The sequence below is a fragment of the Dromiciops gliroides genome, chromosome 3, assembly GCF_019393635.1.
Source record: "Dromiciops gliroides isolate mDroGli1 chromosome 3, mDroGli1.pri, whole genome shotgun sequence".
NCBI lineage: Eukaryota > Metazoa > Chordata > Mammalia > Microbiotheria > Microbiotheriidae > Dromiciops > Dromiciops gliroides.
The window spans coordinates 62108465-62129923 of NC_057863.1; the positions used below are offsets into that span (position 1 = coordinate 62108465).

Consider the following 21459-nt stretch of genomic DNA (forward strand, 5'->3'; position numbering starts at 1 on the left):
CTTACCTTTCTCACTAGTTCCAGATCCACATTAAGGGGGTTCCTAAATAAATCCCAAATAATTCCATTTGAATGTTTCTCTTTGGGAACAATATAACGGGCTATTGTTTCAGACACTTTACATAATGTGACTACTCTTCCTCCTCCATCCCTTCATCTCCTTTATTCCTTAGCTCATAACTGAATTTTCCCACAGTGACTTCATCATAACATAATGCCTTTATAATGCCTCTCTCTCTCTCTCTCTCTCTCTCTCTCTCTCTCTCTCTCTCTCTCATATATATATATATATATACACATATATGTGTGTGCATATGCATACACATATGTCCATATGTGTGTGTGTTTACATGTATATACATATTAGATAGATAGATAGATCACACCACCACTGTGAATAGGTAGTCCCCAAACCAATAGTTCCCCGTGGAAAGCATGTCCCAGGAAGAAGCAATCTTTTCACCCTTTCATAGTCATAACATCTATTCAGCTATGCAATGTACAATTTCAGGTCAGCACTGTCACCAGCAAGAACACCAACAGATTTTTCAGGAACACCATGACACACAGTTGCATAACATTTGAATAACACATGGCTCCCACCAGTTTAATAGAAGAATGAAACAGCTGGTCTTTTCAGCAGTTTTTTCAGTGGGGAAAAAAGACCTTCTTTTGACTGTCAATTAATTACAGCTTCAGGAAAAAAGAGAAAAGAGAAATCTTAAGCACCTCTGCATTTCTAGGGAAAACAGACTCAACCTAACACAGGCCTCCAAATAGAATTGCTTTTTAAAAGGCTCTTGGACAAAATTCCCAGAAAGCCAAGTCCCAGCGGTACACTCAGTTTCTTACAACTGGTTCAAGTTCATCTCTTGGAAAATCACATATGACAAACCATTTTCTTCTGAACTTCTCTGTGACTAACCAGAATTTAATCATGTGGCATCACTGGTCAGTCCTTATCTTTTTCTAATCTTTACTTTCTTTAAAGTTGTTGCAGAAATGTTTTGAGTCCTAGAATTATTCCCAGTTTACAATGTGGTTATCTTTAAAGACCCACATTAGCTCCTGTAGTATGCAAAAGACCTGTCAATGGGTGCTATCTTTTACCTCCTTTACATGGAGGTATGATGCTTCAGTCCTTGTGGTTCATTAGACACCTAAGATCATAGGAATCAGAGCTGCAAAGGAACACAAAGGTTATCTAGCTGACTTCCTTAATTTTTTTTTCTTTTTTCTTTTTTTTTTGTAGGGCAATGAGGGTTAAGTGACTTGCTCAGGGTCATACAGCTAGTAAGTGTCCAGTGTCTGAGGCCAGATTTGAACTCAGGTCCTCCTAAATATAGGGCCAGTGCTTTATCCACCATGCCACCTAGCTACCCCCTGACTTCCTTAATTTACAAATGAAGAAACTAAAGCCCAGAGTGGTTAACATACCTTTCCCAAAGTCAGAGAGGTAGTAAATGGTGGAGCCTGAATTCAAACCCAGATCCTTTGGATTCTTGTATTTTTCCATTGTTGCTTAGTTGTTTTTCAGTTTCCAACTCTTCATGACCCCTTTTGAGGTTTTCTTGGCAGACATACTGGAATGGTATGTCATTTCCTTCTCCAGCTTATTTTACAGATGAGGAAACTGAAGCAAACAGGGTCCAGTGACTTGGCCAGGGTGTGTGAGATCACATGCAGTTGAACTCGGGTCTTTCTGATTCCAGGCCCAAGACTCTATCCACTGTACCATCTAGCTACCCTGCTTTCTTACCATAACTCTCCTCTTTTAGGGTTCATATGAAATTTTAGCTATGTTGTGAGGTCAGTTCTGTTGCTTACCTTCCTTTCTAAACTATATTCTTCTGAATTTACTTCAGTTTTATATTCTTGTGAGAAATCTGTGACAAGAAGCTATCTAAAAATCATAGAATTCTAATGATAAGGAGTAACTCAGGAAGCATCTGATCCAATAGGCTTATTTTATAGATGAAGAAATTGAGGGCCACTTGCCCAAGGGTCGAACAAATGGTAAGTCACAGAAGCAGATTTGAATAATTCCAACTCTAAGTCCAAGTGACCGTTCCATGCATCCACAGTGGCCTCCCCCCTCCCAGACTCATAAAAGCCTGCTTTGATTTCTCTGTCATAGGTCAGGCATGGCCTTCCCCAGTGAATATGCTAATGTTATTTCAGAGGGTCCTGCTTCCGGCCTTCCCCACAGCTAATGGAAACAGAGGAGGAGAAGAGCTAGTTTACAGTCCCTGGAAAGCAATCATTCCTGGGCATGAAAAGTTATAATTATGGAAGAGACCGCCAGAAAATAAGAATAGTTGGTCCAAGTCTGTAACAAAAATATCAAGCAAGGGGAGGTCTTCTTTTTAGTGCCTCCAGTTTCTCCACCATCTTCAATTTCCCTCTCTGTGGGACTCTTCCAGTGTCCTCACCCCCTCTTCTCTGCCCTCTCCCTTCCTAAAATCTCCCATCAAGAAAAAAATCTAAATGGATCTGCTGGAAAAGGCAGTCTAGATTTCTTGCCTCCAATTCCTTACCCTCTGCTTAATAAATACTTGTTGAATGACTGGTTGAATGTAGAGGAACTCCCAGTGCTGATGGCCATAGGGCTGATCTGACCAGAACAGGTGACAGAGCCCTAGATTTAGAGTCAAAACATCTGATCTCAAAACCCCAAGTCTTCCCCCTTCTCCTGATACATACCCCCCTATAAGGGGTGGGGTGCTAAATCACTTTAGAGGGATCAGCACGCCTACTCTGTGCCAGGCCCTGTGCTAAGCCCTTTACAAATATTATCTCCTTTGATCCTTACAATAACCCTGCAAGATAGCTGCTGTTATTATCCTCATTTTACAATTGAGAAAACTGAGGCAAACAAGCTAAGTGACTCATACAGCAAGCGTCTGAGATGGGATTTGAACTCAGGTCTTGCTGATTCCAAGCCCAGCACTCTATCCACAGGAGGAGCCAACTACCTCTTTGGGCCTCTGTTTCCTTATCTATAAAATAGCTAAGAATTGCTATGTCCCCAGGCTCAAGAGTACATCCTCCTCCCCTCCCCCCAGCCCCTGCCCTGCCAGAAACATAAGAATGGTCATTGGGACTTAGGATGCTTAGAGATGATTGGCTTCTTTAAGCCACGTCTTTTCCTTGCCCATGTCTTTAGGAGCAAAGCTTACATGGCTTTCGAAGAACAAATGCTCATGTGACTGGCTGTCTCAGTCTCTGAACCCTAAGTGTCACCTTTGATCATTTAATTCTTCTTGCTCAGTTCCAGCATCTCCATCCTCACCCACCTTAGACCAAGGGTAGCTTTTGAATAGGAGTTAAGAGAATGTGGTACTGATCTCACCCTTTCCATTCAGTGACTTACTTCGGAAGGTTTGAGAAGTCACTTGACTGTTTACAATATGGCTTCCATGGATAGAGCACTGGACTTTGATGCTGGAAGAACCGAGGACAGATGCCCTTTCTGAAACTGCTTCTATGACCACATGCAGGTCACACAAACCAGTCCTGAACCTTAGGTTCCTCACTTGTAAAAATAATAATATCAGTACCCACTTATCTCAAACATTTGATCTGAGTCTCAAGTGGGAACATATATACTAAATGTTTGGCAAACCATAAAGCTCCGTGATTATTATTAACATCCATCTGTGCAAAATGGTATACTTACTTGGAATAAATTTTTTAAAAATACCAACAAAAGATTTTGAATCCATTTAGTGAAGACCCAATCAATACAAATATTAAGCATTCCCTGTTTTTGTACTTACTTATGGAGTGTACCCCTCCATCACTTTTTTTTTTTTTGGTAATCTGAACTATCAATAACATTTTATGATTGATGTGAAAATTTAGTGAGTAAAAATGGAATTTCCTTTCTGGTTTCTAGATCGCAAATGAAAGTCTGTGGTTCTGTCTAGACGACACCAAGTATTCCTGCATGGAAAGAGAAAAAACTGGATTCAGCCTTTTATTCCTAAAGCCAAATGTCCGTTTATTTAACAATGTCCACATGCTTGGCTCAATTGTTTTTGCTTCCCTCTAAAGTGTTGTTATAGAAGTCATACACAGCCTTTAAAAAGTGCTCCATGGAATTAGTTTTCACTTTGCAGAGCTAGGTCTGGATATTGCTGGACCCTTAGGATGTGTAATGATATCATGATTGGTAAAGATCCTACTGAGGGGAATTTTCTGGATGCCTTAGCTCAGACAGAAACCTTTGGGCACTAATGGGAAGCTTTGAAATAGCACTGATTGTGAAGTCTTAATTAGGGAGCAGCACAGCCTAGTGGTCTGAGCAAAACGATGGTATTCAATGACACCTAAGTTCTAACACTACCTCTGTATTGAACTGGTAGTCTCTGGCATTGAGCCTATAACTTGCATCCATTCCAAATTATGTTTCATAATGAGAATAACAAATACTTGAGGATGACAACACTAAACAGGGCAAATAAAAAGACTATCCTCTTAAATTTTTCCTCCATGTAAAACAGGGATTCATAACCATAGTTTTGTGTCTGGTAAAGCCCTATTTCTTCTCAGAATTAATGTTTTAAAATGCATAAAATAAAAATATGCAGGACTACAAAGGTAAATAAATATAGTGGAATGCAAATATATTGTATATGACATATTTATTTATTTATTCATTCATTCATTATAGGGCCCCTGACCTAAGGGGATATGTTTTATTCTGGCCAAGATCTGTGATTTTGTTCATGTGGCAAATTTTCATTTTGGAAAATATCACCGAGGCAGATCTCACAACTAATCACTTCCTCAAGGAGCTTAGAATTTGATGGGAAGTTAAACACACAAAGGAAGCCCAAAAGAAGGACCATTTCTATTATCTTCATTTTAGATCTATTATCACTATATCCTATTATCTTTATTTTTACTATATTATTCTATTATCACTATATTTCTATTATGTTCATTTTATTATTCTATTACCAGTATATACTATTATCTTTATTTTATTATATTATTCCCTTATCAGTATATTTCTATTACTTATTTTATTCTATTATTCTATTATCACTATATTTATATTGTTTTTTTATTTTTATTATTCTATATTCACTATATTTCTATTAATTGTATTTTTATTTTTCTATTATCACTATATCCTATTATCTTATTTTATTTTATTATTCTCTTATCACCTACATTTCTATTGTCTTTATTTTATTTTTATTATTCATATTTTCACTATACTATCTAATATTTTTATTTTATATGTCTATTCTTTATCACTATATTTTATTATCTTATTCAGAACAGAATTCCAACCAGAGAAACTACCTTCCCATTCTTTTGAAGTTGACCATGAAGTGCTGATAAGGATGAAGTAAGTAGGATGTTCAAGGTTAACATGTGTAACTTGTACTTACCAGTGCCACTGGAGTGTTTCGTTAGTGTCTCTTGCACTAGGGCATTAGACCCTAGGGTCAACTGAATAAAACGGGTTTGAACATAGAAAGGGTCTCATTCATTTGAGTCACATGCCCTCCAAGATCAGAAGCAGTGTGGTCTAATAGCTAGAGGTCTTGACTTGGAACCAGAAGGCCTGGATTCAAATCCTGTTTCTGACCATTTACTAACTGGTGTGACCCTGGATGACATTTCTTTGGCCCCAAGCAGCTCACTCTACCAATTTATTTACTAAGCCATAAACAGGTTTATCTTGCCTGGGTGGTCGCTCACGGCATCCCACATCATGAATCCATTCATATCTCCCATTCGTGAAAGCAATTATTACATCTCTCTTTTGTACAGGACACACCTCCCACTAATCTTCCAAGGGAGGGGGGGGGGACAGGACGGACCAGGTGTCTTCAAGTCTGGCTGGCTTCTACACGGGGAATTTTAACAGTACAGTCAACAATAGCATCACTGTGCGGGTAAGTTGTCATCCTTATCCAGGTTTGCTATAGTTATCTTCAAGGGCAGCCTGACCGGGAGTCATAGCAGAGATGACATTTGTATGTACTGAAATTCTTGTCCTCTTCAAGATTTTAGTTATCAAAAAGTATGATGATATCAAAGAGGAGTCTGTTTTCTCCAGAACTGTGTCAAGAATGAGTGCCCCAGTGACATTTTTAACCATTCTAATTTCTGTGAATACGATTTATACTTCACCCAGACAATCTTAACTCTCATTTTTCTTTTTTGCCTTGTTTTAGTCATTCAAAAGCGTTACTTTCAGCTCACTCAGTTGCCAGATACTCTACACTAATGTAAGAACTTCTACAAAGATGAGAAAATATCCAAAGAACCTAAAGGCTGCATCTTTTTGGATTCTTGTACAGGTGTTGTGCAGGTGAGTCCAAGTGGTTTTCTTTGTTTCAGGTTTTACTTGACAAAATGTACATTTGTAACCCCTGTGGTTACTTACATTTCTTCTGTTTGAGCTTTCCTGTTTCAATAGTGTTTACTTAGCAATGTTTTTTTTCTTTTGAAAATATTTTATTGATTCTGTTTACACAGGCATTTCTAGATATGCCATCCATCTATCTAATTGAATATATGTGGACATATTTTTTATTTATATTATCTTTATTTCAGAAAATTATTTATGTATATATTTATACAGATACATACACACATACACACACACATATATGTAGTATTATATACTCAGGGGCAAGTAGGTGTCACAGTAGATAGATTGCTGGGTCTGGAGTCAGGAAGACTTGGGTTCAAATCCAACCTCAGACTAGCTGCGTGACCCCAGGCAAGTCACATAACCCTGTTTGCCTCGGTTTCCTCATCTGTAAAATGAACTGGAGGAGGAAATGGAAAACCACTCCAATATCTTTACCAAGAAAACCCCAAATGGGGTCACAACTGAAAAACAACTGAAAATATAAACATGCACACACATACATATATACTGGAACACATTTAAATACATTATACGTATTTGTATATATACAAATATATGTGTGTATGAACACATATACATATGTGTATATAGTGAGAGCTAGACATCATTGATTAAGTTCTTATTATGTACCAGGCAGTGTGCCAAGGTCTGTAGATGCAAGCATAAATTGAAAAACTACTCATGCTCTTGTGACATTTAAAATCTAATGTGTGGTCGCTTTTTTCTGCCCCAGTGTTGGGGGAAACTAAGATTTACTTATAAACTAGAAGTTTCAGCAACAGTTTAGGCATTAAGCATTTATTAAAGTATATTAGGGGTTAGCAAAGAGAGAACACATGTCTCTGAAAGAATAGAAAAACCTAGCTTAGATCTATGCGAGAGGGAGAGAGAGAGAGAGAGAGAGAGAGAGAGAGAGAGAGAGAGAGAGAGAGAGAGAGAGAGAGAGAGAGAGAGAGAGACACCTTCACCTAGAAGGTCATGCTATCAAAGAGAGAGAGCCTGACCCAGTTCAACCAGAAGCTCCCTGTGGGACTGGAAGAGGGTTATTCCCCCGATTCAGCTCCAAGCTAATTGGCTGGTAGCATTCAAGTCCATTGATTGACATGACTTAAAGGCAGTCCATGAATCGTGAGGCAACTTCTAGATGTCAATTCAACCTCAGAAAGGTCACCTCATGCTTTCTTGGAAGGAGGCACTGTAGAGTAATATTCTCACACTCTCAAGGAGTCTACGTTTTATTGAAGGATGTTTATATGTTTGTGTATGTGCGTATGTGTGTGTGCGCATGTGTACTGTATTGTGTTTTATATATGTGTGTGTATTTATACTGTATTGTGTTTTATATAATATATATGTGTTTATGTGTATGTATATGTGTGTATATATACTGTATATACACACACACACACACACACATATATCCATATACACAGAAGGTGATTTTGCTGAGAGAGCACTAGCTTCTGGGAGAAATATGAAAGGCTCTGTGTCAAAAATTATAGCTGAGGCAGCAGCTAGGTGGTGCAGTGGATAAAGCACCAGCCTTGGACTCAGGAGGACCTGAGTTCAAATCTGACCTCAGACACTTGACACTTACTAGCTGTGTGACCCTGGGCAAGTCACTTAACCCTCATTGCCCTGCAAAATAAAATTAAAAAAAAAAACAAAAATATATATACTTGAGCCAAATCTTGAAGGAAACTAGGTATTCCAAGATCCAGAGGGTAGGGGAGTATGTTCTCTAAGCATAGGGGGTGAGCAAGTCAAAGATGTAGAGAAGATAATGAAGTGTCAAGTAAAAAATTTATCATGACTAGATGATAGAGCCCAAGAATGCTGGTGATATATAATAAGGATAGGGGAGATAGGTTAGAGCCAAGTGATGAATGACATTAAATGCTAGTATAATAGAGAGGCCAAATATGACTACTCATAGTCCATGCCCCCTATTCCTAGGATCTCTGGGTCTTAGTTTCCTTGTATACAAAATGAAAGGGTTGAACTAGATGGCTTCCTGGGATCTCTTTCAGGTCTAAATAATAGCAATAATGATGATGATAATAGCTAATATTCATTTAGTGCTTTAAGGTTTACATGGTGTTTTACAAATATTGTTTCATTTGATCCTCACCATAACTCTGGGTAATAGATACTATTTGTTCAGATTTGGCAAAGATGGTGGAGTATCTTACTATTTCCTTCTCCAGTGAATTAAGGCAGAGGTTAAGTAATTTGCCCAGCATTATACAGCTAGTGAATGTTTGAGGCTAGGTTTGAATTCAGGTCTTCCTGACTCTAGGTCCAGTATTCCATCTACTGAGCCGAATAACTGCTTCCTAGATGTAATATTATCTTCATTTTACAATTGAGGAAACTGAGGCAGACAGATAGTAAGTGACTTGCCAAAGGACACAGCTCTTAAGCATCTGAGGTATGATTAGAACTTAGATCTTTCTGGCTCTGGGTCCAGGTCTCTATCTACTGTACCATCTAGCTGCCTCTAAAAAATGACACACTGATCAATGTAAACTCCTGCTTTGTTGAATCAATAAGTCAATCAAAATTTGTTAATCAGCTACTACATGCTAGTATCTGTGCCAAGCACAGTAACAAAAACAAAGATTTCCTAACCTCAGGGAGTTTACATTCTAATTGGAGAGAAAAGATATAGACATACAAGACTATGCAACATGAACACAAGGTGGTTCTGGGAAGGTGTGTCCTAGTACCTGAAAGAACCAGAGAAGATTTCATGTAGAAGGTGATACTTGGGCTGAGTCTTGAAGGAAACCAAGGATTGCATGAAGAGGGAGTCCATTTCAGACATGGAGGATGACCAGTGCAAAGGCAGAAAGGAAGACAAGGAATGGAGTGTTATGTGCAGCATGTTTGCCTCTCTTTTTCCATCCCTTAATCCAAGGATACTTGTACCCAGGGCAATGAGACTGCATTAGAAGTAGAGGAGGGGGGCAGCTAGGTGGCGCAGTAGATAGAGCACTGGCTCTGGAGTCAGGAGGACCTGAGTTCAATCCAGCCTTAGACACCACACTTATAGCTGTGTGATCCTGGGCAAGTCACTTACCCCAATTGCCTCACCAAAAAGAAGAATTAGAGGAGGATGTCTGTCAGCACCACTTCACATGTTCCTCCATTCTAACCCCTTCTTCTACACTGGGTAGTATGATCAAAGCTACTCCCCTGATTTCTGTGTCAGAACCACAACAACCCCCTATTAGTTCAAACCTTTTTTCTCTCATTCACCTATTTTGGGGATTTACAATGACTCTGATGGAGATCTACCTTTCTACCTTTTCTATGACCCCAAGAGTAAGGCCACCTTTGGTGAAAAGGATGTGGTTTATAATATGACAAGGTCCCTGGAATTTTGGAATGACAAAGAGGTGTATGCTCACGTTAGTCAGAAGCAATCTTGGTCCTATCCCTTCAGGCTGATCATCTTGGAAACTATGTGTACAGCTCAAGCAGGGCTGTTTGCCCAGGGCAGAGCAAACTATTGCCTTCATCTCCTGAGCTTAGTTACCAATCAAAAGCTCATTTTGTGGGCTATTTTTGCCTAAATTATCCTGGTAGGCTATCTAGATGCTCAGAAATACCCAGATAATTGCTTGACCCTCTGTTGTCCCTCTGGCTGGATGGCTCTTCCCTCGAGAAGCCAGCAACTTAAGTGCTGTTTGCCAGAAAACAACATTTGTGAGATGTCATGCATACAGCATGTAATCTAACAGAGATATTGGAAAATGTTAATCCTACCTGCTTAATAGCTAGGAGGAATTTAAGTTGCCTGTGGAAGGAAGGAGGGAAAGGTCCTTTTGTTGTTAGAAAGGGAAGCATTAAAGGCAGTAATAATATTCTAATAGATTACAAATAACAAAAAACAAACCAAAAACCAGTCTCTTAGAAATCCCTGCTAGAAATCAAAGGGTCCAAATGCTCTGCCTGAATCTGTTAGGAGTACAAGCCTTCTATTTACCAGGACCTAATCTGCAGTTAAGTGGTTTCTTTGGATAGTGCTATAATGAGAGTGGTTTTTTCAGGTACATTGAGTTCTGACCAGGACTGGACTTTCTCCTGGAGAGGTATTATATTATGCCTCTTGCCTCCCATTTATTCTTCAAAGATGCTGTGGTACCATAAGGTTGGGCAAAATGCATGAAAAGTATCATAGGGTGAACAAGCCGACTCTATCTATGCCCAATGTTAGGTTGTTCTGGCCAAAGCTAAGCGGTCTACGAATAGAAGCTCACTAGTAGGGCCCCTTTCAATTTCTTCAAAATTGCCAATATTTCACTTCCTTTAGGGCTCTGAGAATAATCCATTTGGTTACTTCTTTTTGTATTAAAGCTACTGAGAACAGAATCACTTCTTACCATATAGTTTATCCAAATCGAAGGAAGTCGCTGGACTATTCATGTTGGGCAGTAGGAAGACTGCTGAATTTGGACTCAGGGACCATGGGTTGAGTCACCGGTCTTTCATGACGTGGACTTTGAGAAAGGCATTTAGCCTTTCTAGATTCTAGTTTCCTCATCTATCAAAAATGAAGGAATTAGACTAATCCATAATATTATAAATTTGGAACTAGAAAGGAACTCAGAGGCCATTTGTCTCATAAAATTCTCCCACATATTTTACAAATAAAGAAACGGAGGGTCCAGAACAGGGATGACCTATAAGGTCCCTTTCAGCTCTAAATCTATAATTTATGATCACAACTTTTTGGTACCTGAAAATTAAGTTTCATTCCATGGAGTACAATGTACATCTGACTATATTGTTCCAGTACACAGCATATTTCATTGCACTCCATGACATGAAGTAATAAGGAAGACATAAATAATCCACCTGGATCCATTCACATTCCAATGGATTCCTATTTTCCTTGAAAAGAACTCTATTATTAAATGATTTTTTTTCCAAATCCACATTCATGATGATTTATGAAAGTTCTGACTTAGGAATTCAGTCAGTTATGTGCCTACTTGAATTCTGCAATGCTGAGCATTTCATTGGGAATCATCCTTGTGTTGTATACAGCTGTTCTAGGAGACCGTCAGTCCTAGAAGTATTTCCCTTCCTGGAGGGCTTCAGGGCAAAGACTTTTTCTGGCTTTAGTGGAGTTGCTTATTGTGTCCACCCTCCAAAGTTACCAGTGATCTCTTAATTACTGAATCTGATGGTCTCTCTCTTTTTTTTTTTTTTTTTGATGGTCTCTTTTTAATGTCCATCCTCATTGAACTCTCAGTAGTACTTGACACTGTTGATCACCTCCTCTTGGATATTCTCTCCTCTTTAGGTTCTTGACACTGTTCTCTCTGGGCTACCCTTCTGGTTAACTGGCTTTTCCTTCTCAGTCACCTTTACTGCTTCTTCATCTATACCATGCCCACTAACCCTGAATATCCCAAAGGATATACCTTAAACCATCTTGGTTTTTCTATATATATTATTTTCCATCCAGAGGATTCCCAGATCTCCATGTAGCCTATTCTCTCTTCTGAGCTACAGTCCCAGTCAATTAGTCAGTACCATTTATTAAGTGCCTACTATATTCCAGGCTTTCTGCTAAGCACTGGGGATACAAAAGAGGCAAAAGACAGTCCCTGGGGGCAGCTAGGTGGCACAGTGAATAAAGCACCAACCATGAATTCAGGAGGGACCTAAGTTCAAATCCAGCCTCAGACATTTACCCTCTATACCTCACAAAAAAAAAAGACAGTCCCTGCCGTCAAGGAGCTCACAATCTAATGGCCAATTACCTTCGGATGATCTCAAATTATATGTCCAGTAGGCATCTCAATTAACATATCCAAAAACAGATTCATTATCTTTCCCCCTAAACGTTCCTCTCTTCTAACTTTTTCTAACGTATCAAGGCTTCCTCAACTCCAATCCATTTCCCCACTTAATAAACATTCAGTGGTTCCCTCTTTGCCTTGAGGATCAAATATAAAGTCTCCTTTTTTGCATCCACAAACCTCTTCATTAACCTGGTCTTATTCCTTTTCTAATTGTTTTTATAGCTAATTCTCCTATACATGCCCCACAATTCAGCTGTTTGCTGTTCCTTACACACAACGTTCACTCTCCCCCTCTGAGCCTTTGAACTTGGGCTGTCCCTTAATATGTGGAATGCTCACCTCTCCTTACCTTTGCCTCCCAATTTCCTGGCTTCCTTCAGAACTGGTTCTCAAATCCCTCTCTCTTTGTTTTTTGGGTTTTTTTGTATGTTTGTTTGTTTGGTTTTGGTTTTGGTTTTGGGGTGTTTTTTGCGGGGGCAATGAGGGTTAAGTGACTTGCCCAAGGTCACACAGGTAGTGTCAAGTAGTGTCAGAGACTGGATTTGAACTCAGGTCCTCCTGAATTCAGGACCAGTGTTTTATCCACTGTGCCACCTAGCTGCCCCAGAATCCCATTCTCTTTAGAAGGCCGTCTCCAGCCCCCTGAGCTCCTAGTACACTCCTCTATGAAATGATTCTCTACCTACACTGTGTTATTTTATGTATGTTTGTAGTATACATATCACTCCCCTGATACATTGGTATGTTTCCTTGGGACTGAGTGGCTTCATTTTGGTGTTTGTAGCCCCAGTGTCTGGTACATAGTAGGCTTTTCATATTATGATGGAAAGAATGATGAATTTGGAATCAAAGAACATGGGTTCAAATCTTTGATTGACCCACTTGTTACCTGGACCTACCTAGGACCGTGGATGGACCTAATTATTTACATGTTGTCTCCCCCCATTTAAAATGTGAGCTCCTGGAGAGCAGGCACCCATTTTGCTTTTGTTACCTCCTCAATGCCTAGCACAGTGCTTGGCATGTAGAAAGTGTTCAGTGAATGTTGACTAACTGACTGCTTAAGCCAGCAAGCAGGATGTTTCACCTGATTGTCTATTGAACTGCATAGTCTCACAAGTATAAGTCCAGAAGGGGGTGGAATCATGGACACTGAATTCAGGTCTCTTAGCATTCTTAGCCTGGTATTTTTTTTGGTTAGTTCTTATTTCAAATCTGGAATTCCTCAGAAGGCAATACTGCTGAACTTGAAAAGGAGAGAATTAATTAAGTGTTGCAAAGCAGTCTAGCAAAAGTAGAAGATAATTGCATTTTAAAGGAGATGCCAAATTTCCATATGGAAAAGACAATAAAGAACCATAAATGAGGGAGGAGGTATTTTTTCTATTGTTGGCCACAAAGGGGACCATTTGGCTATACGTTGGGAAAAAAATATATCATTTAGCCATAGGTGAAAGATTGACTGCTCTATTTTTATAGACATTGACTGGAAAGTTTAATGCTTACTTTCCCACATGCACTTCAAGTTTGTTCTGGCAAGTGAAATCCTTTTCAATCTAGCTTCATAGTATTCTTTGAATATACATAGATAGAGTGGATTGAAGTATGCAGTACGAGGCATATGTTAAGTTCATCAAGAAAATGAAATATATCTTTGTTGTTTCGTTTTCTTACACCCTGAAAATCAGAGTTGTGGTTTCCTCTTAGCACAGCTCCCTCAATGACTAAAACATTCAACACTTCATTTTAAACTTTTAGTCCTTTATTGGATGTGGTTCCCATGCATAGATTGATATAAGGTCATCCTCTTTCAGTAAGATGAATTCCCAACAATCCTTGGGCTGGCCCTTCGGGATAGTCTTTTCCATTCTTCTGCTAGCCTCAAGAGAGTAAACATCCACACTGAAAAACTGCTTCATCATTTCATCAGGGCATTCACTGATGCTCAGAGTTGAACCTCATCACCTTTATTATTGTAATAGCCTACTATTAGGTCTCCCTTCCTCAGGTCTTTCCACCCAACCCCACTCCCCACAATCCATTCCTCATATAGCTGCCAAAGCAATTATTTTTTGAATCTAGGTCTGACCCTATCTCTCCCCTACTCATAAAACTCCAGTGGCTCCTTATCACCTCTAAGATCAAATAAAAAGCCTCTCTTTGGCATTTGAAGGCCTTCAAAAACCTGGTTCCAACTTGCTTTTCTAGACTTATTATAATTTATGCCCTCTCACACACTCTTTGGCTCAACCAAACGGCTTACTGCCTGTTCTGTGAACATGACATTCTGCCTTTGCACATAGTGCAGGTGCCTGAAATTTGTGCCCATGAGGCAATGGGCAAGTGCCCGTGCCTGGACTGCACTTTATCAAGATTCCTCAGATCTTGCCTTTATAGGCGTAAGCCTTTTCCCCAGACAACTGTTAGTGCCTCCAAATTACCTTGTATTTTTATTTCTCATATTATTCGCATATATGCTTGTAGTGGACATATTATTCCCACTGATAGAACACGAAATCCTTCAGGAAAGGTACCATTTCATTTTGATCTTTTACAGCGTCAGCGCTAGCATAGTGCCTGGCACATAGTAGGCATTTCATGTTTACAGTGGAAAGAAAGGCTGGATTTGGAGTCAGAGGGCATGGGTTCACTCCTGGAACAGCCACTTATTACTTATGTTACCTAGGACAAGTCTCTTTACCTCCCTGGGCTTAAAATGAAAGGGTTGAAGTAGGTAACCTCAGGAGTCCCTTCCATCTCTAAATCTATGAACCTTTGAATAGATGCTTGCAGATTGATTAATTTTTTGATAGTTTATTGGACAATTGAAAATGGTGTCTGAAGTCTGTTTTCACTTATGCAATTTTATTATAAAGCATTATTAGACTTATATTCCTTTAAATTTCCTAGGGATAGAGCAAGGATAACCAGGGGTGGGAGAGAAAGTCAAGTCTCAGGACCTAGAACAATAACTAAAAGGCCCTACCAAGGTCATTCTTGTATATAATAGTCCTCTTCTTTGCTCTACACTTCTCCCTTTTCAGCTGCTTAGCCAGAATATATCCTCATAATCCCATTGTGGTATAAAAAAATCAGCAAATCATCAAGTTAGAACTGGAGAGGAACTTAGAGGCCATTGAATTCAACCTTCTTATTTTAGAGGTGAGAAAAATTGAGGCCAGAGGACTTAAGTAACTTGCCCAGAGTTGCAGAGTAGGTGAGACACTGAGCTAGAATTTAACTCAGCCTTCTTGACTCCCAGTTCAATGCTCTATCTACTGATGCCTTGCTGCCAATCTTTCCGGTACCACAGGCTTAACCACTTTTTATGTAAGTATGGAGAAAGTGAAATCTTCTTGAATATGTAGAGGAGTGAGGTGCCACAAATGTTACCAAAATCAGTTTTCTAATCACTTAAAAAAATATGACTTTTGAAGTTCTATAGCATCCTGTACAGCAAGTGTATGTTGGGAGAAAAAGGCCTATACAGCTGTCCTAACTCTGTTAGAAATCTAAGCAGGGACAACTTCAATTCCCAGAGGGACCATTTGGGGATGGGGGGGGGGGGCGGGGAACCTTTCTTACTATGAGGCTGCAAAGTGTTTTGTTATAAGGAATCTGTCCATGTCTGAATCATTCTCACCCTGGAGGTGTTGTTGCCTTACACAGTCCAACATTACAGAATGACAGACTGGTAAGTTATCAGGTGAAACCTCTTATAACCAGTCTTGTTGATTAAGGCCAAACAGGCTGAGATGAATTTTAGACTTTCTAAAGAAAGGCAACAGGGTATAGTAGATAGACAGTTAGCCTTTGAGTCATGGAGACCTGGATGTAAGTTCCATTTCTGAAAAACTACTGTTATAACCATGAGCAATAAGTCATTTCATCTCTCTGAGCCCTCTCAGAATTCCACAAGTATGATGTCAGTCTTCACTGGTGAAAGTAGGTGCCATACTTGCAGTTCTTCCTCCACTCTTGCCTCAACAGCTGCTTGCAGGATATCTCCAAATGAGTATCCCATAGGCATCTCACACGCAACATGTTTGAAACAGAATTAATTATTTCCCCTGGAAAAGCTTGAATTTCCCTAGTTTTGGGGGTTTTTTTTGGAGGATTCCTCTCTCCTTCCAGTTACCCAAGTTTGCAGCCTTAGAATCCATCCTCTACTCTCCTTTATCCTTTTCACTCCCAAATCTAATCAGTTGCTAAGTCTAATGGGAGGTGAAGACATTATATATGCAAATTAACATGTGTACAGGAATGCTTTAATAGAGGAAGGTGAAAGATTCATGGGGGAGAGCGATTATTCTTTGGGGTAGGAGAGAAGAGAAAAGGTATCATGGAAGAGGAATACATAACCTTGGCCTTGAAAGCAGAAGAGGATTTCAATGGATGATAACAATAATAACAACAATAACAATCATAGGAGCAGCTAGGTGGCACGGTGGATAGAGCACCGGCCCTGGAGTCAGGAGTACCTGAGTTCAAATCCGATCTCAGACACTTAACACTTACTAGCTGTGTGACCCTGGGCAAGTCACTTAACCCCAATTGCCTCACTAAAAAACAAAACAAAACAAAACAATAACAATAACAATCATAACAATAGTTAGCATTTATATGGTATTTTAAGATTTACAAAGCATTTTACAGATGTTATCCCATTTTATCTCCATAACAACCCTGTGAAGTAGGTACTATTATTTTCTCCATTTTATAGATGAGAAAACATATGTAGATGATGACTTGCCCAAGGAAACATAACTAAAAAGTGTCTGAGTTCAAATCAGGTTTTCCTAACTCCAAGAAGGTACTATTAACTGTACCACCTATTGTGGGGACAGGCAGTCTATTCCAAGCATTGGGAAGGTCATGTGCAAATGTACAGAGGCAGTAGGGGGCAGTATGAGATCAATGATCTGTCCATTTTGGTCATAGCCATGCAAACAAGAGTAACATGAGCTAAGTCTAGCAAAGTAGGTTGGAGCCAGATTGTGGAGAGCAGTGAATTCTATTTTAAGGAGTTGGTATTTTATTCACTAGACAATGGAGAGTTACTAAAGGATTTGGAGCAAGGGAATGATATAATCACAATTAAGATTATTTTTTTTTTATGTTAGCACAAAGGAAAGGAGAGAAATCAGAGGCAGGACAAACAATTACAATCACGCAGGCAGAAGGTACCTGAATCAGAAGGATTTCAATAAGTGGAAAGTAGGAGACAAAAAGCAAGAAATATCTGAGATCAAATCTTCTCCCTGGCAATTGATTAAATAGTGGAGAACAGGGAAAGGAAGGATAAAGGATTATTCAGAAGCTTTGAGCATTGGTGACTGGGAAAATAGTAGTATCATTGAGAGAAGTAAACAAGTTAGGAGTTAGGAGAAAGGGCAGATTTTAGAAAGAAAAGTACAAGATGTTCTTAGCCTATTTTATTATACATAACTAGGTGGCACAGTGGAAAGAGTGATGGACCTAAAGTCAAGAAGACCTGAATTCAAATCCTACCTCAGAAACTTACAAGCTCTATAACTTTGGAAAAGTCATTTAATCGCTGTTTGCTTTAGTTTCCTCAACTGTAAAATGGGATAATAAGAGCACCTATCTCCCAGGGCTATTGTGAGTGGTGAATGAGATCATAAACTACTTAACACAGTATATGGCACATAGTAGGTGCTACAAATGTTGGTTATTACTAATCTGTTTCATGTCATGGACCCCTTTTGCAACCTGGTGAAGCCTATGCGTGCCTTCTTAAAATAATGCAAAAAAAAAATCCATAGAATTACAAAGGAAACCAATTAGATTGAAATAAAAAATTTAAATTTTTTCTCATCCTAGTTCACAGATCTCTTAAAGTCTATCCATGCATTCTTAGAGTCACTGGATCCCAGGTTAAGAAACTTGAATACAGAGCTTTACAAAACCATGTTCCCCACAACATGTGAAATACATGCTGCAAATCTCATCCTGTTTTACAGAAGTGTAAACCATGGTGACAAGTCGAATGCCCATGTTTTTTCCTGCTAGTGTCAGAGGAAGAATTTGAATCAAAAGCCTATGCCCTCTCCATTATACCAGGTGTTAGACATGTTGTTTCTGAGGTATAGATATGACATAAAGCAAGTTCTTGGAAGTTGTAAACTGAAGTTAAAGGCAGGGGTCAGTCAAGGCTGGAGATATTTGGGAATCATCAATACAAATGAGTTGTGATAAATCGGGAAGGTGGATCAATGGGCTACATCAGATAAAAAAGAAAAATCACACAATTTGAAAAGAGAAGGGAATTTTTTTGATGGGGGTTGTAATAATTCAACTCAATAGTTTTAAAATATTTTCTGACATTTGAGTATCACTAAAATATCTCACTGATTTTTTTTTCTAGATGCCATTATTATCTTACTGTAGGTAGTAGGATAGAAAAACCACTCAGATATCTTAATCTTCTTAAATGTAAACTTTCCTATATTTTGGTTATTTTTGATGATCTTAAAATAGAAAAAAAAGATTATAATAAGATACCAATAGAATGTTCCATTTCTAAATGCCCCCTTTTGAGAGGCAAGGGTTGCTTGTATGATGGCTTGAAATAAAAATGTGAATTGAAATAATATCTTATGTAAGTTGTAAAAAGGAAGATTATATATGTATTTATGTGTGTATATATAACAAAAATGCAGATAGATAATAGACTGCAGGCAGTATCACCTTCAGCATTCTCTCAGCCACTCAGGGGTCATATCACTCTCTGTATAAGCAGTAGCTAGCGGACTGACCCTTTAAAGCACTGCCCCAAGCAAGTTTAACATAACTGTAGCATTTTACAAGGATTAACATTCTCCCCCCACTATACAACACCACCACCCCCCCCCCAAAATACAAAGTACTTCATTTGATTTCCACAATAAACCTTTTAGGGAGGAGGTAAGTGGGATAAGTGAAACTGTGATAATACCACTTATTGTGATGATTGGCAGGTATAAAATATTTTGTTAACTTGCCTAATTTGGAGGGACTAATCTGACTGGGGTACTTAACCTGGGACTGTTGACTAACTGGCTATCTGGCTGCTATTAATTTAATGTGAGCCTTGATAAAGTTCCACCACACAGCTGCACTCCTCCAAATGCTAAGCAAAGAGTGTAAGGAAGCCTCGTTAATTTAAATAATCACAGCAGAGTTTATTATGAGATGCTATTTAAAATTAAGGAATACAGGGAAATAACATGTACAACCTGACTGCATTCCTGGTGTCTCTTTTCACCTGCTGAGCCTGGAACTTCTTTTAATACAATAAGGGCCGTTGCCACCTCTTGCCGTAGGGTATTTTCCACTTTCCCTGCTCAATTATTTTCTCCTGACTACAAACCCCTTTCGCTTTGTCTATCCCCCTTCGTCTAACATTCCTCTCCTTACTGCCACCCTGTGTTTCTCTCTCACCAACCTCTCCTTCCGTTCTTCTAGTGTTCCAGTGTCCTTCTCCGTTCCGTTTGTCTCGTCAGCCCCCTTAATCTTGTCCTTCAGCTTCCATCCCTTGTTGCTCTTAGTGCTCCAGCCATTCTGCTCTCTTAATCTCGTCAGCCCTCCCCCCCCCAAGCTCTGTGCATCTACCTCTTGCTCTAGTCCTTTAGCCTTCTCCTGCATCCTTCTCCATTCCCTTAAAATCTTGTCAGTCCTCCCTCTTTGCTGTCTAACTCCCAAGTCTATATATATCTTACTTCTCTTCACCCAAATCTCGGGGCTTTTTGCTCCCCCATATACACCAAGCTAATCTACCAGCCAGGGCTGCAGCTGGTGGGGGGGGGCACTAGAGTGTCTAGTGAGTACCACACCCAGGGCTCCAGGGACCCATGCCCTCCTCCGCGCCTGGTACTTGGCACAGGCTACACCAGAGCCTGCCTAGATGAGCCCGGGATCTCTCAGATAGATCCACTCAGTGTAGAAGGAGCTAGGGCTCCCTCCTCCCCAGCTGTCTGACCTGGCATCTTGTATAGCCCATGGGGCTTTTTTGGCTCAGCTGAAGTAGAGGGGGAGGGGCACCAGCACCTCCACACAGAAGAGACCCTGAGGCTTTCTAATCTCAGCCCAAAGGTAGGGTCCCCAAATCAAAATAAATTTCCACACAGGTAAAAACACAGAAAGGTTCATTGACTTTTCCAAAGTTACCAAGCCAATAAATGGTGGACCTAGCAATAGAATTCTGGTTTTGCCACCAGCTTTTCCTGCTGCCTTCATTCAGTTATCTTGAAGTGAAAACTATGATTCGGCAAATGTAGCTTTAAAAAACCCAATTTAAAATATTACTCTTCTCGGAATTCCTTTTGTTATTAACTATCTACATTGAAAGGCCAATTGCTTTCAGGGAATTTATTTTCTTTTGAATGAACTATAATGATGTCATTTTCATGCAGTCTTTTATCTCCTTGATAGTGTTACTTATAGGATTAGGAGGTTAAACTAATTATTTCATGTTAGTTTTAGAAACAACTCAGTACTTGAGCATACTCCGCATAAATCTGTTTCACTTGAAAACAACAAAAGCCAAATAAGATATACATAAATTTTTGCAATTTCCACTTTGTTATTTCTACTCTAGTTGCATTTTTTCCCAGAGAGCCAATAATTGTCTTTTAGATAGTCTTGCAACATTTAGCTGCATAAAAGTTCCGCTAGTCAATATCTTTCTTATTTATGAGTAGTCTGAGGGTTGGGGTTTTTTGTTGTTGTTGTTGTTGTTGTTGTTGTTGTTTCAGTTTTTGGGTTATCTATTTTTCTTTTTCTTCTCTTTTATAAAAAATTTTAGCAGCTGCTAACAATCTAGTTATTCCAATTTAGACAGAAAAAAATCATGTTATTTTCCATTTGTAATAGGGTACATCTCCTCCTTTAAATTCTCCCCTCCTTTGGTTTATATACTATTATTTCCTAATTTTCCTTTGGTCTTCTTTTTTTTTTCTTCCTATAGAGAAATAGCAAGGTGTAGTTAAAAATACACTGAAGTAAATAAGAGTTATAAGAACTAGATTTTAGTCCTTTCTCTACCTCTAGCTAATCATGTGACCTTGGGCAATTTGACAGACCTCTCATAGTCTGAATTTCTTCTCTTACAAATTGGGGATAATAACTCACCTTCTTGGCTCATAGCAATATTATTGAAGATCAAATGAGATCCTTTGTGTGTGATAATAGAGATTACTATAAATAACATTTTAGAGTATAAAAAACTTTCCTCCATAAC

The 21459-nt window shown here is 39.1% G+C and overlaps 1 protein-coding gene across 1 annotated transcript in view; it reads left to right on the forward strand.

The window, feature by feature from the left end:
* The window catches only part of DOCK10 (dedicator of cytokinesis 10), a 274169-nt gene that overhangs the window by 123401 nt on the left and 129309 nt on the right, over positions 1-21459 (forward strand). Inside the window, exons 6-8 of the mRNA XM_043993341.1 lie at positions 3898-3996; positions 5816-5914; positions 6256-6333. Of these exons, the coding sequence (XP_043849276.1) occupies positions 3898-3996; positions 5816-5914; positions 6256-6333 (276 nt within the window). The remainder of the gene's footprint in view (positions 1-3897; positions 3997-5815; positions 5915-6255; positions 6334-21459) is intronic.